This window comes from Camelus ferus, chromosome X (assembly GCF_009834535.1).
Source record: "Camelus ferus isolate YT-003-E chromosome X, BCGSAC_Cfer_1.0, whole genome shotgun sequence".
NCBI classification, from domain to species: domain Eukaryota; kingdom Metazoa; phylum Chordata; class Mammalia; order Artiodactyla; family Camelidae; genus Camelus; species Camelus ferus.
In genome coordinates, this window is record NC_045732.1 from 92,371,954 (window position 1) to 92,390,887 (window position 18,934).

The window sequence follows — 18,934 nt, forward strand, 5'->3', positions numbered from 1 at the left end:
CTCTCCTCCCTTCTTCCAAGCCCCTCTGGCCTCTCTGTGATCAGCAAACACTCCTTTATCTTCAACTTCTCCCCTGAACACTCCCTGCATCTCTCAGTAGCTCTCAAGGATAGCTGCATTAGAATCTACCGGAGGCACTTTCAGAAAATACTGACATTTGGGCCCCCCATCCCATGCCGATAAAACAGAAGCTCTGGGGGTGAACCCCAGGCCCTGGTAGTTTTAAAAGCACTCCCTCAAGTGATTCTAGTGCATCCAGACTGAAAATCAGAGTCACCTGCAAACTGGCCGGCCCCTGAGAGCAGCGCTCCCTGAGTGACCCTCTGAAGTAGAGGCTATTTATAAGTCCCCCACACCCTATGTAATTTAAGACTGGTGTCCTTATTTCTCCTCATGGCCATCTTCAGACCATGCCCTCTTCTCCCTCAGAAAAAAATCCTTTCTCCTTTGAGGCTCACCCACTGGGCTTCCCTTCCTTTCTCCACGAGATCATGTACCATCCTCCCAGAAACTTCTGAATCCAGGATTCATTACCTGACTTATAAGACTTCCTTTCCTCTCAAACTCCTGGGTCCCTTCAAAATTAGCACCAGCCAACACTTTTGACTTCCTCATCCAACAACCCTGCCCCTCCATCTCAGCCACCTACCCTCCAGTCCCTGGACCTTTCTTTCATCATAGAAACACCACCACCTCTTAAATCTCTAATTCAAATGTCCCACTCTGAACTGTTACTCATTCTAGCTTCCTTGCTCCTATGGGAACCTCCAGCCCACTGATCCCTCCGCTTTTTCAGTATCCATTTGCTCCCTCCTGTTTTCACTTCCATTTTTTAAATCAAACAGATGTCATCATTAAATTCTGTTGCAAAAACCCAGAACTGCCTCACCGCTCTGTTCTTCCACAACACCTACCTGGCTAACTTCCAACCCTTACAAATCCAACTAACTGCCTTTTCTGTATTTATGTCTGAGCAACAAGAGGGATTAAACACACACACACACACACACACACACACACACACACACACACACACACACACACACCATTATGAATTGATTGCTAACCTCAACTGGGCCCTCTATGATAGGAAGCGATCTAAGTTTCCATAGTCAACTAGTCTCCTGCTACTATCTGGAACAACTATTCACATCTTCTCCTCAATCTTTCTTTTTTTTAATTTTTGGGAGTCCTTGATTTTTAAAATTTTTTATTTATTTACATATTTATGTATTTATTTATTCATTCATTTTTTAATGGAGGTACTAGGGACTGAACCCAGGACCTCGTGCATGCTAAGCATGCGCTCTACCACCGAGCTATACCCACTGCTTCCATATTTTTCCTCAATCTCTGGATCCCCCTCTTCTCAAGCTCTCTCCTTCCAAGCAGACTGCTTTACCTCATACTGCAGAGAAAACGGAAGCTACACATGGAAACCTACCTGTATTTGTACGCATCTTCTCCTTTCCCCTCTGACACAAGGAGGAAAAGTTCTCTTGATCAAAGGCCACCTTCTCCTTGAATTATAACCCCTCTGATTTTCTCAGGAATCCTAACTTCACAATCATTCCCTAGACACCATCCCCGAATATCTTTAGCCTCTCCCTCACACAGGCTCCCTCCCAACAGCATTAAAATAAACCATGTTCTAAATCCTCCTCATTTAAAAAACAAAAAAAGTTCCTGAACCCCATATCTCCCTCTAACTTGTCCATCTCTATATTCTCCTCCACAGTCAAGCTTTAAAAAGCATACAGTTGCTATTTGCTCCCCTCCCGTCTCTCTCCTTAATCCACCCCAATATGACTGTGGCTCCCATCGCCCTTCTGAAATTGCTTTGTTAAGGTCTCCAATAATCTCCATGTCGCTAAATCCAATCGATACTCTTCAGTCATCTTATCAGACCTATCAGCAGAAATCAACAGTTGACCACTCCTTGAAATAATCTCTTCCAAAGGCTTCCATGACACCATAGTCATCTAGTTTGTCTCTCTGTCTTTGGTCACACATTTTTAGTGCCCTTTGAGGTACCTCCTCCTCTATCTGAACTTTAAAAAGTAGAGTTCCTTAGAGTTCAATCCTGAACCTTTTTCTCACTCTGTATCAGCACTGTCCGCAGGACTTTCTGTGATGATGGACATGTTCTCTAACCTCACTGTCCAATATGGTAACTAATGACCACATGTGGCTGATGAGTACTTGAAATGTGACTAGGGCAAATGAGAAACTGATTTTCTAATTTTGTTCTAATTAATTTAAATAGGCACATGTGACTGTATCTGATAGCACAACTCTATATGTAATCACTTCGTCTCTCATAGTTTCAAATACCATTTATGTGCTAGTGACCCTGACCTTACTTCTGAGCTTCAGACGCATACATTCAGCTGCCAATTTATCATCTACACTAGAATGTCTCAAAGAAATCTCAAACTAAACACAGGCAAAAATTGAATTCATGACCACTCCTAAGGAAAACTCATTCCTCCTGCAATGTTCTTATTTCTGCAAATGATACCATCATCCACATTCATGCCAGAAACCTGGGATTCATCCTTGACATGTCTCTTCAACTCAGCCCCTATACCCACACTAACTTCTGTTGATTTAACTTCCAAAAACACTTATCAGATCTGTCCACTTCTCTCCATTTCTACTGACACCATACTCTCCAGCTTGAACTGCTAAAACAGCCTCCTAACTGGCTGCCATGCAAATGATGACACCCTGGCATAAAATCCTTCATATTCTTCCAATTTTTTAAATTAAAAAATCCAGATTCCTTATCATGGCTTACAAGATCCTATTAGGTTTGGTCCTAGCCTGTCCTACCTTGGCGCCTAAGCCTTATTTCAGGCACCCTGGCCCTCTTTAACTTCAAACAAAGTGTCAAGCTACTTCCCAATTTGGGGTCTTTACACATGTGGTTCCTTTTACCTGGAATACTCTTCTCTCTCCCATTTTCACCTGTCTCTTACTTATCCCCTCTGGTCTCAGTTTAAATGTCACTTCTTCAAAGAGGCATTCTCTAAGCACCCTGCCTAATTTAGTTAGCACTCTTATACACTCTCTGTATTTCTCCTTGATAACATTTATCAAAACAGCCATTATGTGACTGTATCTTATCAGTTTAAAGTCTGTTTCCTGCACTAAGTTTCATGAAGTACCATGACCATATTGTTTTCTGCTATATCCCTAGAGCACAATGCCTGGCACATGAAAGGTATTCATATTTTTATGGAATGCATTAATGGATTATAGGCATCTATGTGATACTAGTACCAAATAGCACAGAAGCAAGAACCAAAGCAGGAGCAGCAACCTTATCTATGTTGTTCTCTACCGATTGTGCAGCACTTAGAGCAGTGCCTGGCAAGTAGAAGGCACTCAACAAACATCTGTTGAATAATGAATCAAAGAGGGTTTAACATTAGGAAACTAGTATAATATAGTCCATCAACAGGTCAAATAAGGAAGACCAATATAACCATCTCTATAAATAATGAAAAGACATTTGATAAAATTCATATACAGTCACGATTTTACAAACCACACAAACTTGAAATAAATGCAGTTACCTAGTATGGTTTTAAAAACTCAATCAAATAAACAGGCAATAATGTCCTCAATAGTGAAGCACCACTTGAGACATTCTCACTGAAATCAGGAGCTAACCATAAATCATTATCATTATTTAACACAGGTCTCAAAATTCTTGTTGGTGTAATGAGACATGAAGCCAAACTAATAGTTACAGCTGCTAGAAAGGACACAAAAGCATTACCTGCAGATAACCAGGACTGTCTATCAAAACCAAAAAAACAAAATAAACAGCCCCCTCAAATCAAAAATAAATTTCTGTGAAGTGGCTGGATAAAAGATAAATATCTAAAACTCAACAGCCTGCTCTGTATACTAGTGATAAGAAATTAGGAGATAAGAGAAAAAAGGTTCCACTGACAATAGCAGCAAACAAATAAAATCCACCATAAAATACTTAACTCATAAATGTATGATATATATGAAGAAACTACAAAATGTTACTGAGAGATATAAAGAGAACCTGAACAGGTAGAGATATACCATGTACCTGGACAGTGAGTTAATTTTATAAAGGAGTAAATTTAATAAAACTTGGCACACATCTATGGTGCTATATTAGCCATTAAAATTATGTTTTTAAGTAATTTTAAATTACATGAGAAAAGGTCACAATATAATGTTAAATGAAAATGCAGGATTAAAACCACATATGAGGATTCTAATTATGTAAAAACATAAATAAAAGACTGGAAGGAGATATATAAAAATGTTCATTATAGTGGTGATCACTAGGTTGCAGGAGCATAATTTTAATTTGATACTTTGAACTTTTCTGAATTTTCCAAATTGTACATAATGAAGATGTATTACCTCTATAATTGAAAAAAAAATTTTTAATGTTTAATACCAACATCCAGACAGCAGGAAAATACATAGTTACATTAAAATCAGGCCTTCCTAACAAACCCAAGGTCTCCCTCCGGCAACATACTGTGTGTTCTGAAGGTTTATATATGAAGTCCAAGGATCAAGAGAAAATCTGGTTTCACTGCAAATATTAATAAACAGGTAGAAATAACAAAGGATTTTATTCAAGTGGTTACTTAACTACTTCCCATCTATGATTCAGTAACTTGAACTGCGGATAGAGTAACACATGGCTAACTTCTATGCAGGAGAGGCCAACAAAACGAATGCCATAAATTAGGTGCTTATAAGATAAAAAGGCACAGCTCAGTTTACTTTTCAGCTTTGGATCAAATACCTATCTCTACACCAAGAACAGGACATTTAGGTATCTTATTTCAGCAGCAACATCAGTCACTGCTGAACTGCTTTTGCTCAAATTTTGCTTTTTTAGTGTTATTTTTGCCTTCTCCTTTTAAAGCATAATAAGACATAGATATTATGCTATTTGCTTTCTTGGATATCTGCAGTAAAAGCCAGAAGCTGGGTTTACTTAGCCTTTCAGTAAACAGCCCTTAAGACTTCCAAAATACGTGACCAAAGGAAAAAAAAATTAAACCCAAACCAGAAAAAGCCTGTTTAAACTGTTCAATACTAAATAATGGTGCCAAGGCCAGGGACTGTGTCTAAGCAAAACTATGTATAAACCCACAGCCCCAAGCTGAGGGTCAAGCCCCATTCATCCAAGGTCTCAACCATGAGATAAGGCAACTCATTTGATTTAGATTCATGTGATCACTTACTGTTTTCCATAGCAACCACAGAGTAGTCATGGTAGCATTAAAGTGCCCATTTTCTCCTCCCCATGTGAACATAGTACAATTAGATGATAAATGGAGAACAACTTGCACAGAGAATCAGTGATGATTTGCTTCAAACATATAAAAATAAGATGGAAAGAGTGAGAAGGAAGACCACATTCTCTCTGATAAAGAATGCCTTGAGGGGAGGGAAGGATATAGCTCAAGTGGTAGAGCCCATGTTCAGCATGCAAGAGGTCCTGAGTTCAATCCCCAGTACCTCTTCCAAGCAGAAATCAATGAATAAACCGAATTACCTTCTCCTCAGAAAAAACCAAGCAATACAAGAATGCCTTGAGAGGATGAGACTTAAACAAAAGGCCAAAATTATTTTAAGAAAAAAAATATCCCTGGTAAAAGAGGGACTCTGTAGCCTCCCAAAATAATATAACAAATAAAGGAAAACATTATGATTTAACATGTAAAAATAAAAAGTGGGTGGGGGAAAAAAAGCTTAAAACATAACAGCAGTTTAAAAAAAAAACACTCATAAACCTTATGTGCTTTAAATATTTTCCAGCCCTTCCTACAATATTCAATTCCACAGCAATGACTTAACTGAGAGCAACAATACTGGTAGCTCAAAGAAGTTCAGCATTAGAAAAGCAGATGATCAGATTTTCAACTTTTTAAAGATTCTTACCAGCCACCTGTTTTTTTCTTAAGCTTAGGCTAAATATTTTTGGAAGGCAGTGCTAATATGTATGGCTCCCTTAAGAAAATGGAGAATACAGGATAAGATGATAAGATAAAAGATATGTAAAAAGGGTATCTTAAATACAGTGGGTATTCAAGTAAGTATATGTTGAATGAAAATCAACTCCATTCAGAAAGATACTCACTGTTTGAAGCTATGTCAATCAAAAGAGTTTCTTCCGCTTCTGAAGGAAAAGAAAAAAGAACAGGATCAGGGGAGAAAAACCTGTTCATTACAACCAAAAGAAGTAGACAGCTAACTAAATAACTGCCTATCTCAACCACCACTCTTAGATTTTAGAACACATTAAAAAATCCTTTGTTTTTTTGTTTACCATTTTTTAAAAAGGTTTTTAATAGCACTAGGTTCTAAAGATTGTGAGCAATTCAACTAAAAGAAAAAAGAACTGAACAAGTAACCAAATGGAATGCCTCAAAGCAAATCAAGCAATGACGACAGCAGGGAATATAACATGCTAATCCAAGGGAAGGTGAGTTTAATTCCCCTCAACTATAACATACTAATTTAAAATAATCTGACTCTGTCATTTAGATAATTTTTATAAAAAGCCAACAAAGTGACCCCAAAGGCCTAGAGGCCTTTCTGAACTGAAATGTAGTCTCTGAAAATTCCCCAGTGATCTCATTTCTTCCACCGCTGCCCCATACAGAAGCAGAGAAAACTTGAAGTTCTTTCTCTTCAGGCTACCATTAACATCCGTGGGTCCAAGGCTTACCACACCCAACAAGGAAGTATAAAATGGGGCAAAGGACAGCCTGCAAGTTCAGAGTTCTCCTTCCTCTCCATGGCTCGCCCGGATTTCCCTCCTAACCTTTAGTGTCTAGGCCCAACCCATCTCTTCCTCTCTGACTTTCCAGGATTTGGCCAACAGCACCTGCTAGACCCTTTCGGCTATTTAAACTCTGGGTACTGACCCCTTAGGATTAGTTTGGATGTACCTTGGCCAGATGGAGCAGTCTCAGCCTTTTCTAGCTGCTTCACAAGCCTGGATTGTATATTTGGCTCCATCATTCAGGCACAACAGAAGTAACTGGTAAGGAACTAGGTTGTCTAATAACAGAGAACAGTCTCAATGCTCTCACTAGCATGATGAATGAAGCAAGCGACAATAGTGCATCAGGACATAGGTATTATATGTCCACCACTGCTCTTCAGTAACTTTAATTCTTTAAAATCTAAGCACTTACAGACTTTTCAAAATAGATGTACAGGTCAGGAAACAAAAAGGATGTGAAAACTCGAGGAGGTCACTGTTCCTTTTGTTGTGAGGAACTACTGTGTGCACGCACACATATTTTCCTAGATTCCAATCTAACCATCTCCCACCTATTTCTTATTAAAAACAATACTAAGAGAAACAGGGTAAAAGAAACTCTAGAAGCAATACAAAAAGATACAGATTTGATAGGATACTAAAGCCATGTTCTTTGGCTTTTCTCCTCCTTAAAGAGCTGAGGAGGTAACAAAGGGCACTACACCATGAAAAGTGAGGTCAGCACAGTGACTTACTACCACATGCAGGTGACCCGTTCAGTATGTCTCTCTCACACAGGGCAGGTTAAATGGCTAAATAAAAGACTTCATTCTTCTATACAATGTGGATGTTATTTTTGTGGGATTTTTGATTCTTAATACACGCTCTCTTAAAAAGTCATGCTCACTTAGTATTTCTACTTACAGGAATAAATCCTAAGGAAATAAGAGACGTGCAGGAAGTTTTATTACTTATTTATCCTAATGAAAAATAACCCAAATGTCAAATACAGGGAATAATTATGTTATAGACCATTAAATGGAATAGTATACAGTATTAACAGCATGGAAAAAGCATACATAACGTGATGGCATGTGGAACAGACAAAAAACTATATACAGTATGAGTCCCACTCACCCTGAAAGTTACATGTGTAGAAAGAAGAGAAATGTTAGATATTTATCTCCAAAGAATGTGAATTTACTCATTTTCTTTATACTTTTCTGTTCTTACCAAACTTTTTACAGTATACATATGTTACTTTCATGATCATAAAAGTTGAATATAGTTTAAGAAAAGAATTCACACAAGGTAGGATTCGAGTTTTCTGAGAAGCTACGGCTGATACAGAATGTCTATTTGATGAAGCCAACAGACCTCCCAGAAACATAATGCATTTTTTTCTCTAATCATCAATTTCCTTTCTGGAGCAGTGTGAGATGACAGAAGCAACACCTCCCACACAAACCTCCCAATTTTTGAGTCTCTTTGTAGCAGATGAAACAACAGATTTTCTGTTCTCTTTCCCCAAATTTGAGGGCAGGAAGCCAAATATTTCCTCCCCAGAGTCGATTTGCTTATGAGTCACCAATGTCAAGGTTTGAGAATCAGCACAATTAAGTGTAAGGTATTACAATGTTTTAACTTCAAATAGTGTGGGGGGAAAGTGCTGAATGCGTGTGAATCCAAGTGACCTTGATAACTTTACAATGAGCAGTGTCACTTAAACCCAAGAATGTGATTTAAATCCACATACAGGTCCATCAGCAATAAAGGACTACCTACATAGATAACAGACTACATACATCTCTAACCCCAGCCAGGGGTGTAGGTGAGAATATGTATCTTTCAATATAGTCCTTCAGCACTTTTAGACGAAGCATTTATCATCTTTTCAATGGTAGATAAGTAATGTTATCTTTCTACATAAAGAGTAATACATTTCATTTTATGTGCAGTGACAAATTTCAATATATATTACACAATGCAATAATGACCAAGGGAAAACATTATAAAGCTAGCTAAGCAATTAAAGTTAGTACCTTGAACACATCTAAAGTGGCTATTTATAGGAATGATATCTTGAACATGCTGTTCCTTCTTGTGCAACCGGATTATTAGCCTAGGAAACAGAAGAATGCATCAACGAAGAGCTACTGAAAAACTCAAACATTTAACAATAAAATATATTGCTGTCCTGTTATACAAATCTAGTCTGTATTTATTAGACTTGCTGTATCTTGTTCCCTGGATCTGAGCATCATGATAGCTACATATTGCTCTAGGTCTAAAAGGATATTAGTGGTGATCAATATCTGAATGCCCACACTGTTCCATGCTATCAAGGACATAAAATAGTCTGTCTTAAAAACAGTTTACCATTTTAAGAGCGTGAATTACAGTGCACACACCTTCAGAGCATGCATACCAGAGGGAGGAACTAATAGCCAGGTGTGAAGTCCACCAGGGCAAGGACTATGGCTGTCTTTCCACCACAGTATTTCCAACACCAAGTACTGTGCCTGGCACATCGCAGTCATTCAAGTTCGTTGAATAAATGAATTAGAAATTTCATTAATTAGCTTTCGGATTATATTCCCATGGTTTTTACCAAAGAATGATTCTATCTCTTCAAACAAGTATATAGGTTCATGGAGAAGTAAGAGAAGTTGCCCAGCCAGCTGGATCAGTCAAAATAATCCCAGTGACCAATAAGGCGTAGATATCACAACCAGATTGCCTTCATATTCCTTGTGTTTTAACCCTGATTTCCAATTTCATGTTGGTATTTCTAAGTAAACATGACTGAACTCGGCCCCCCAGTACCAAATGGCAAGACTTCTATATTCCTATGTGCTCCTGAAATACTAATTTTCTTTCTTTAACATTTTTTATTGATTTATAATCATTTTACAGTGTTGTGTCAAATTCCAGTGTAGAGCACAATTTTTCAGTTATACATGAACATACATATATTCATTGTCATATTTTTTTTCTCTGTGAGCTACCGTAAGATCTTGTGTATATTTCCCTGTGCTTTACAGTATAATCTTGCTTATCTATTCTACAAATTTAAAATCCCGTCTATCCCTTCCCTGAAATACTAATTTTCATTTACTACTTGTCCTTAGTGGCCCAGAATCAAGGTATAACCTACTCGTAAATGGCCATTCTGAACATCTCCTACCTTTCCCCAAGTCATTCGTCAGGTGGGTCTTTTTGCCAGGAACACACTTCTCTTCTTCCCGAGACCTAGCTCAAATATTACTTCCTCTGTGAAGCCCCTCCCGATACCCCCAAGCAGAACTAGGGGCCTCATGCCCTTTGCTTGCCCCTCAAATAGAGCACTTAACACACTCCATTATAGTTACATTTATTTCCCTCACTGATTTGACCTCCTTGAAAGCAAAGACTTTATCCTATACAGTTGTGTCTCCTAATAGATGCTCAATAAATATTGGTTGAATAAACAAACTTCAGCTATAAACAGAGATGAATTTCTAAATGTACTTGTTCAAATTCTGATGTTAAAAATGTAATTGTTTTGAAGGGTTTGAGTTCTATTTTGTTGTCTTTTGGGGGCTTGTTGTTTTAGCTTTTTGAATTTCCTTTCAAGGAGATAACATGGGGAAAGGAACTGCTTAGACAAAACTAAGGGAAATAAACGTATTAATGCTGTCTTTCTGCTCTGATCCGGCTTGCCTACTGTGCAGGGGTTTATACTGTAAGGTGACTAGAGGAATAAAGGGCAGGCCCTTTTCAGCCTGCAAAGTTCATGAGTCGAGCAGAGTCCTATAAATCCAGATGGAGACCAGAAACTAGACAAGGCTGACAAAGCAAGGGTCAAAGAGGAAGAGCTTATTTTCAGTCAAATGAACACAAACCAATATAATCTCCAAGTAACATAGACTAGAAATGGTGTTAAACATTAGCAGGAAAGCTTCAACTGGACTTCACTGTGATTGTTAAAAACCATCACAAAACAGACAACACGGACAGACCTTGAGGGTATTACATTAAGTGAAATAAGTCAGACAAAGACAAATGATCTCACTTATGGGTGAAATCTAAAAACAAAAACCAAAAAAACTGAATTCACAGAGAACAGATTGGTAGTTGTCAGAGGCAGGGGGTGAGAAGTGGGTCAAATGGTTAAGGGGGTCAAAAGGTATAAACATCCAGCTATGAAACACATGTCATGGGGATGTAAAGTAGAGCATGATGACTATAGTTAATAATAGTGTATTGTGTATTTGAAAGTTGCTAAGAGAGCAAATCTTAAAAGTTCTCATCACAGGAAAAAAACTGTTAACTATGTGTGGTGATGAATGTTAACAAGACGAACTGTGGTGATCATTTTACAATATATACAAATATCAAATCATTATGTTGTTCACCTGAAACTAATATACTGTTATATCTCAATTTAAAAAAAGAAGTGCAAACTTTCCCCAAAAATCCATCACCAAACAAAGACAAACTGGGAATTTAAGTCAATTTCACAAATATTTAACATCTACTATGTGTTAGTCACTAAATAAATTATAGCAAGAGAGTAGAGCTAGAAATAAATATAAAAATTCTACTTAGGTATAATCATTCCTAACAACACAGAAAGATGAAAAATAATAGGTACATGGCAAAACAACAGAAATCAGAATTTGGTAGCTGGAAACAGAAAAGAGTAACAAATTGTTAATGCAGATTCAGCACCATCCCTAGGAAATACTTTGATTTGTTCAAGGAAGGTTAAAGATGAAACAATAGGTTGCCTCATAATCCATTTGCCTTGAAAATATGAGTGTCAGTGTTTGATTCATTGCGTGCCAAAAAATTTAGTCTCTAAAGTAAATTTCTCCTACTGTTGATAGCAGGAACTACAGGACTAAAGATTACAATCGGCTCCAAGTTCTAGGATAAAAAAGGCCCAAAGTAAAAATAAAAGTTCTGGACACCCAAGTCAGAGAAGACACCCACAGGACAAGAACTTAAGGACAATGGATGAGATGACTGTATTAGATGTCTCCAATATATAATTTCAAAAGAGACTTCTCAGTGTAATTCTGAGATATATTACAGGGATTCAAATTTCAGCTATGCTACTTCCCAACTGTGAACAAGTGACTTAACCTCTCTGCGCCTCAATTTCTCTATCTGGAAAAGGGGAATGATGATGATAATACTACGAATTCGCAGTAACCTTCACATGAAGGTTAAATGAACTAATTCATGAAAGTGCTCAGATGAGTACCCGGCGCATACCAAGCCACTGAGTGTTAGCTGTGCGATGCTCATAGCTTATATACAACTGGAACACAGAATTTGATTTCTCTACAGGGAAGACACAAATAGTCAGGAGAGCTACCACTGCAAGTTTAAAAATTCTTCTAAAACAAGAGACCAGATAGAATGAGGCATTTATCTCAAGGCCAGCTGCTCACTCCCTTATCAGCTGAACAGAGTTCCAAACCTACTGAACCAAGGGACCAGATCCTGGGCTGTGGTCATGTCAACAATGTAGCTATTTTATTTAACCTTCCTAATTTTGTTTTTAAGAAGAGGAAACCGATTTGTCCAAGGCTGGTATCTTCCCACCCTATTCTTGCCTTTGAAAGTGGCAGTTGTGTTTCACTTTCCAATTCACTTTTCTGTTGAATTTACTTTTTATTAAACTCGTCTTTCGGGGTTTGCTGAAATCTGGGAAAAATAAAATGAATTTTTCACATCAGCAGAACTGACCAAGGAGGACCTAGGGAAGAGCTACTTCATAGAACCAGCTGACGTCCAGTTAGAGTGGCACCAGGAGTCTCAGAAAAGGGCAGGCTAGGCCAGTGGGAATTTCTTCTATGTAAATTGGACAGCATAGATACAGACTGAGTCTGGACAATCTAAAACCAGGACTGAGAAAAACTCTACTTTTAGGCAGAATCCAATGTTGGGAGATGGCAGGTTTTAAGTGATCAACAATTTTTAAAGTCTGATGTCAAGAAACCAGTGAACTAAGGGAGGTGGCATGGGCACACAGGGACAGGGACTTGTGATATGTGATGGTCACCAGGGATTCTCTTAAGATGAGGGATTAGTGGCAAGGGAGTGAGATCAGCAGCTGTAGTGATGGCTTCTCAAAAATCTTTTGATCAGTCAACAGGCTTTACTGAGCTCCTATGTGCAAGGCAGAATGGAAGGTAACCCAAGCGTCGTCTACATTTCTACGCATTTCATTACTTTTTCTAACAGTCAAGTCAATAAGGGAGGCAGTTACTGGCCTACACAAAATCATTACTGAATTAATGAATATGCCTTCAAGCAAATGGAATAAGGGGGTGGGGAGACTGGAGGAACCAGTTGAATGAGGTTAAGAAAAGGCACTTCTGTAAGGTTAACAATGAAGCGTTTCTATGGTACTTTTACTTTATGTAAACCACTTTCACATTTATTAGTCTCCCAGTTAAAACTCCAAAGGCTATAAGGTAAGGCAGTTACTGTTTTTATTTAACTGATGAGGACACTAAGGCCCAGAGAGCTTTATTGCAAGATTACACAACACATGTCAGTTGCAGGGGCAGGAACCAAGAACCCAGGCTTCCTGCTTCCCCGCCCATTGAGTCCTTCCACTGAGCCACACGGCCAGAAGCAATCAATCTACCAGCTTGGAAGTTGGGGACAAAGCCCGCTGGTTAGAGCACTGGCACTTCACACCTGAGCCCGAACCTGTTGCCTGCGAGGCCTCAGTGGGAGGAGGATGGGTGGCTGGTCGCGGTTTGGGGTTGGGAGGTAATGGCAGGCTCCCCTCCTCTGTGGGTATCAGGTGGTTACTTACTCATATTGCCCGTTCCTCTGGACTAGGGTCAGGGCGCAGGGCTCCCGGAGAGGACCCTTCATCTCCATACCCTCGATAGTATGCGGGCGCCAGTCAAGGGTCTCCTCTAGAAGCGCGGCCACGGAGTGGACTCGCGGTGCGGGGTGTAGGGAGGCCCCCGCCACTCTGCCCACCCTCCGTCCCCGGCGTCCGAGGCATCAGCTCCCGCGTCGGCCCCCCTCCCCCGCTCGGCTCGGCCTAGAGGCCTTACCGCCCCCACCCCGCCCCTCCGCCGCGCTCCGCAGTCCCGCGGACCCCCGCCCCCTCCCTGCGCGGCCTCCCCTCCCCCTTCTCTCAGGCGGATACGGCAAGGGGCTGGGCTCCGACCGGGAGCCGCGGCTCCATCCCGGCGGCTTCCAGGCTCAGCGGGGCTGCGGACTGCGGGCGGATCCGACGACACTGCCTCCCGCGTCCTCACACCCCCTCGCCTCGGCTGCGCGTCTTTCGGGTAACGGCTCCGTGCCGGGCGCCGGGCGCCGGGAGCCGGAGCCGGAGCCGGGAGCCGAGAGCCGAGAGCCGGGAGCCGGGAACCGGGAGCCTGACCCGAGAGAGAGCGGCGCCTCCCGCCCCCGCCAGTTTTCCAGGCCGCCGCAGATTCCGCCCCCTGCGGCCAACCTGCGGAACTGCAGGAAGAGACCCGACGGACCGGGGGCGTCACCACCACGTCCAGCAAGTAATACGTTTTCAGTGCGGCCTGTGACACCAGAATTGTTCTGGGGACTTTGAAGATTGCCATGTAAACAAAGCAGTCATACCTATGCGGGAACTCAAAGGTGTTGGGGCTAGTAGGACCCACGTCATCCATTCAAAAATCCTTAGTATGGTTAATCGAATGCACCGTGCTGGCTACCTCTCCGATGTGCCCCCCCCCCCCCTCCTTCCATCCCGTAAATTGGAAAAATCCCCAAAGCTCAAGCCTTTGCTCTTTCTTTGGCCCTCTCAAGGTCACCTCTAAGCAAGCAAAGGCCATATATATCCCTGGCCCAGATCCCTTGCCTAATATAACCCATTGTTACCCCAGCACTGAATGACAAGACTAACTCATCGTTATTTCATACAGCGACCCAGGCTTGAAACTTCAAAGCCATATGCTTCCTTCCTCTCTTCTAATTTCTCTGTATCCAATCAGCCAACATGTCTTGTTAATATCTTCTTTGGAATGACTTTTAGATTCCTTGTTTTCTCGCCATTTGCACTGCCATCACTTTACTGTAAGCCCTTGTGATATCTCCTTTGACCATTTTACTCTCTTGACAGTCATAAGAATATTCTTCCCAGAGTAATGTTTCAATTGTGTTTCATTTGCTCAAGAATCTACAATGGACTATATATCAAGACAGATTTTAAAGCTATAGTAATTAAGACAGTGTGGTATGCAGGTAAACAAACCAATAGAACCAAACTGATCCATATGTGTATGGAAAGTTGGTTTGCAGCATATGTGACATTTCAAAATCAGTGGGGGAAAATGGATTATCTACTAAATGGTGCTGGGACTATTGATAATCCATGTGGAAAATTATACAATTAGATCCCTACCTCACACCATAGAGAAAAAAATAATTTCAGGTGGATTAAAGATGTAAGTGTGAAAAGCAAATCTTGACAATTTTCAGAAGAAAATAGCAGAATATCATTATGACTTTGGAATAGGGAATGAGAATGATTACTTAAGACACTAAAAAGCAAAAACAATAAGGGAATTGATTGACACAATTAACTACATTAAATTTCAAAATACATGCACTTCAAGACAACTTAAACAAGTTGAAAGACAAGCCACAGACTGCTAGAAGTTATTTTCAATGCATATAACTGACAAGGGCTAATTTGAGGTTCTACACATCTAATTGTCATCACCTTTGTGATTTCCTCTCCCACCACTCTTTCCAACCCACTCTGCTTAATCCACTGCTTGTTGCTATTCCTATGACTTTCCAGGCACACTCTTGCCTCAGGGCCTTTGCACATGCTGCTCACTCTGCCTGCACTCTCACCTCCTTCAGGTCTTTGCTCAAATGACACTTTCTCAGTGAGTTCTTCCTAGACAATTTTCTTAAAATTGCAGTTCAACAATCTCCTTTCCCACTCCCATACACACATGCTCCCTATCCCTCCTCCCTGCTAATTTTTCTCCAGAGGATTTATCACTTGCCATTATTCTATCTATTTTACTTATTGATTTTGTTTCTTGTTTACCATCCCCCACTAGAATGTAAGTTCTATGAGGGCAGGGATTTTTGTCTGTTTGGTTCATTCCTGCATTCCCAGTGCCTAGAACCATTCCTGGAACAGAGTAGATGCTGGAAAAATATTGATTAAGTGAATGAATGAATGAATTCATATCCAGAATGTATAAGAACCCCTACAAATCAGTGAGAAAAAAAAGAAGCCTAGTAGAAAAACTGACAAAATATATAAATAAGCAATTCATAGTCAAAGAAACTCAGATGGCCCATAAAGACATGAAAGGATGCTTTACTTCATTACTATTCATGGAAATTGAAAATTAAAACCATGGGATACTATTACACATGGTTTGACAAACACTTAAAAATTCAGACAACACCAAGTGTTGTTGAGAATGTAGAACAGATAGAACTCTGATCACTGCTAGGAAGAGCAATTTGACATTGTATAATAAAGTTGTATAGGTAATACCCAGAAATTCCATTTCTAGCTACAGACCAGGGCAAAATTCTAACCTTTGTGCACGAGGACACATGTAAAAGAATGTTCATTGCAGCATTATTGTTACTCTAAAAAAATGGAAGCAAATTAAATGTCCATCAGTAGGTGAATGAATAAATAAATCATGGTGTTCATGAAGTTGAATACTATTTTGAAATTACAATGAATAACTCAAGTTATATGTATAAACAGAGTTAAAACTCAAAATATAATGTTGAGCTTAAAGAGAAAATTATAAAACATGCACAGTAGACCCTTTAAATAAAGTCTGAAAATATTATATGTTGCTTATGGCTACATAGATATAATAGTAATAATATATAAAACCTGAAAGAGCACGATCATCACCAAATCCAAGAGGACTGAGACTGGGGAAGGTCGTACAGGGAGTATCAATTCCATCTGTAATATTTATTTCTTTAAACACAATTGAAAGTTGATGTGGCCAGATTTGATAGATCTGAGTGGAGGGTACAGATATTGGTAATGTCATTCCATGTACTTTCCTGCATTTGAAAATGTTTGCAATCAATGAAAATGAAAAATAAATAATATGGGAAAAAATAAAGAAAAATAAAGATAAAGAAAGAAAGAAAAACAAAGAAATAATAAGAGCCACATCAAATGCTGAAAACAGGACAAGGAAAATGAGGATTGAGAGACTTTCTCTGGATGTGTCAGGAGCCCACTGGAGACCACAAAATCCATGGTTTCAATAAATGGTATAAGTAGGAACAAGATTACAGGGAATTGAGGTGAGATTGTATACTGAGGACATGGAGACGAGAGACCATGTTTTGAAGAAGTTTGGAAATAAAAAGGAGCGAAATACAATTTTAATTACATTAGTTAGAAGGATTAAACAGAAATGTATGACAAAACCTGAAGCCACTTTAAAGCAAAGAAGGAGTCAAGGAAGAGGAGGACATTTAAGACACTATAAGAGGGAGGCAGAAAGGTTGCAAGAAAAATCCATTGGTGATTGGGAAAGACAAGGATCCAAGACGCAGATAGAGGAATCAACCTTAGAGAAGAGGAGAGATATTTCTTCCTCCAAGGCTACAGTTTCCCCAGCACCTAGAACAGCGCCCAGCAGATAGTGATGGACTCAAATATTTGTTGCAAAGAATAAGAGGTTATGAAGAAATGGAACTATATTAAGGTGAGGACACTAAAAACTGTGGTTTCTCACAAGGGAGATGATGATTTTTTTTTAAAGTAGTAAGTGCATATTTTATTACCAATGACAACAATAATAATCCTGGCACCTAAGATTGAACACTCATGTGACAGACACACTCCTCATGGCTTCAAGTACATATTTTCATTTATTCTCACTAAATCCCCGTAAAGTAGTAATATGATTGTTACCATTTTAACGATGAGAAAACAGACTCAGAGAGGTTTAGCAACTTGCCCATTAGCTAGTAAATGGCAGAATCAGGATTCAAACTCAGGTTTCTCTGACTCCAGTGCCCAAATTTTTAAATAAGACATTATGCCATTCATTCAATATTAACCATCGTAACAGTAAGTATTTTAGTTAGAACCCACTAGGCGCCAGGCACTATGGTAACTGCTCTACCTGAATGATCACATTTTATCTGATGAAATTTCTGATGAAATTGAAGTTGAGAGGAGAGGGTTTGGGGACTTGAATAAGGCAGAGGAGAGGGGAATAGGCACTGTTGGAGAGTGGTAGAGATTCCAGAAAAGTTAATAAAGGGTTTTAGAGCAACAGAGAGCGCTCAGTTGGAGGCAGATGGTGTGGATTTCCGTAGTGGTCCACATCAGCATGGGTCTGTAACTTTCTCTGGCAATACTTGGCAGATGGAAATCAGGAGTAGGGAAACTATCCCAAGAAGGTGCAGTAGGCTTGGGAATTAGTATAGCAGGCAGAGCAGAAGGTCATGGGGTGAGGGAGTCTGAAGTGGTGTTTAGGATGTATACTGACCCAGAGTCAAAGTTGGGTAAAGATATGTATCCACTCAGCCTAGGGCCAGCAGAGGGGGATGAAGGCAAGCTTGACTAATTTCATCATTTCCCTGGGCCTGATCTGATCTTGCAGCGAATTTTTGTATCTCTTTTTTCAGGATCTCTTCCAGGATCATGCTTACTTACATGCTTCTGTATGTGTTAAGTAATTTTTTGTAAGTTGGCTACAATCATTATTTTATCCACCACTGCCTTCTGACTTACTTATGGTTGCTAATGATACTATGATTTAACTAGTTATCAAGTTTGAAACTTCAGATTTATCTGTGAACCCTGCTTCTCCTTCATGTCTGATATCGCATAACTCAAGTTTTGTCAATTCTATAGTAAATTCCTTAATGTCTAGCTCTGGTAATTCTCACTTATCCTCATCAGATGGCATTTTGCCTAACTGAATAAAGGTCTTATGCCTTATGCTTGTATTTACACATAAGACATCCAAAGGAGAGAGTTAAATGGTCCTTGAACAAAATTCAAATAAATGAAATTCTAGCTTTGAGAAAACACAAGTCTCACCACTCACCATCACCACAACCCCCTCTCCGCCACACACACACACACACACACACACACACACTCACACACGTAAATGGGTGCTCAGTGCC

The 18,934-nt window shown here is 39.7% G+C and overlaps 1 protein-coding gene across 3 annotated transcripts in view; it reads right to left on the minus strand.

Moving 5' to 3' along the window:
* Positions 1–14,208, minus strand: part of OCRL (OCRL inositol polyphosphate-5-phosphatase) — a 46,278-nt gene extending 32,070 nt beyond the window's left edge. For 2 of the 3 annotated variants that reach the window (XM_032474375.1, XM_032474373.1), the window contains exons 1-4: positions 13,950–14,208; positions 13,605–13,684; positions 8,827–8,906; positions 6,155–6,193 (exon numbers count right to left, since the gene is read on the minus strand). In XM_032474375.1, the coding sequence (XP_032330266.1) occupies positions 6,155–6,193; positions 8,827–8,906; positions 13,605–13,684; positions 13,950–13,988 (238 nt within the window). In that variant the 5' untranslated portion in view covers positions 13,989–14,208. The remainder of the gene's footprint in view (positions 1–6,154; positions 6,194–8,826; positions 8,907–13,604; positions 13,685–13,949) is intronic. The other variant, XM_032474374.1, reaches the window with a different exon arrangement.
* Between the last annotated feature and the right edge of the window lie 4,726 nt (positions 14,209–18,934).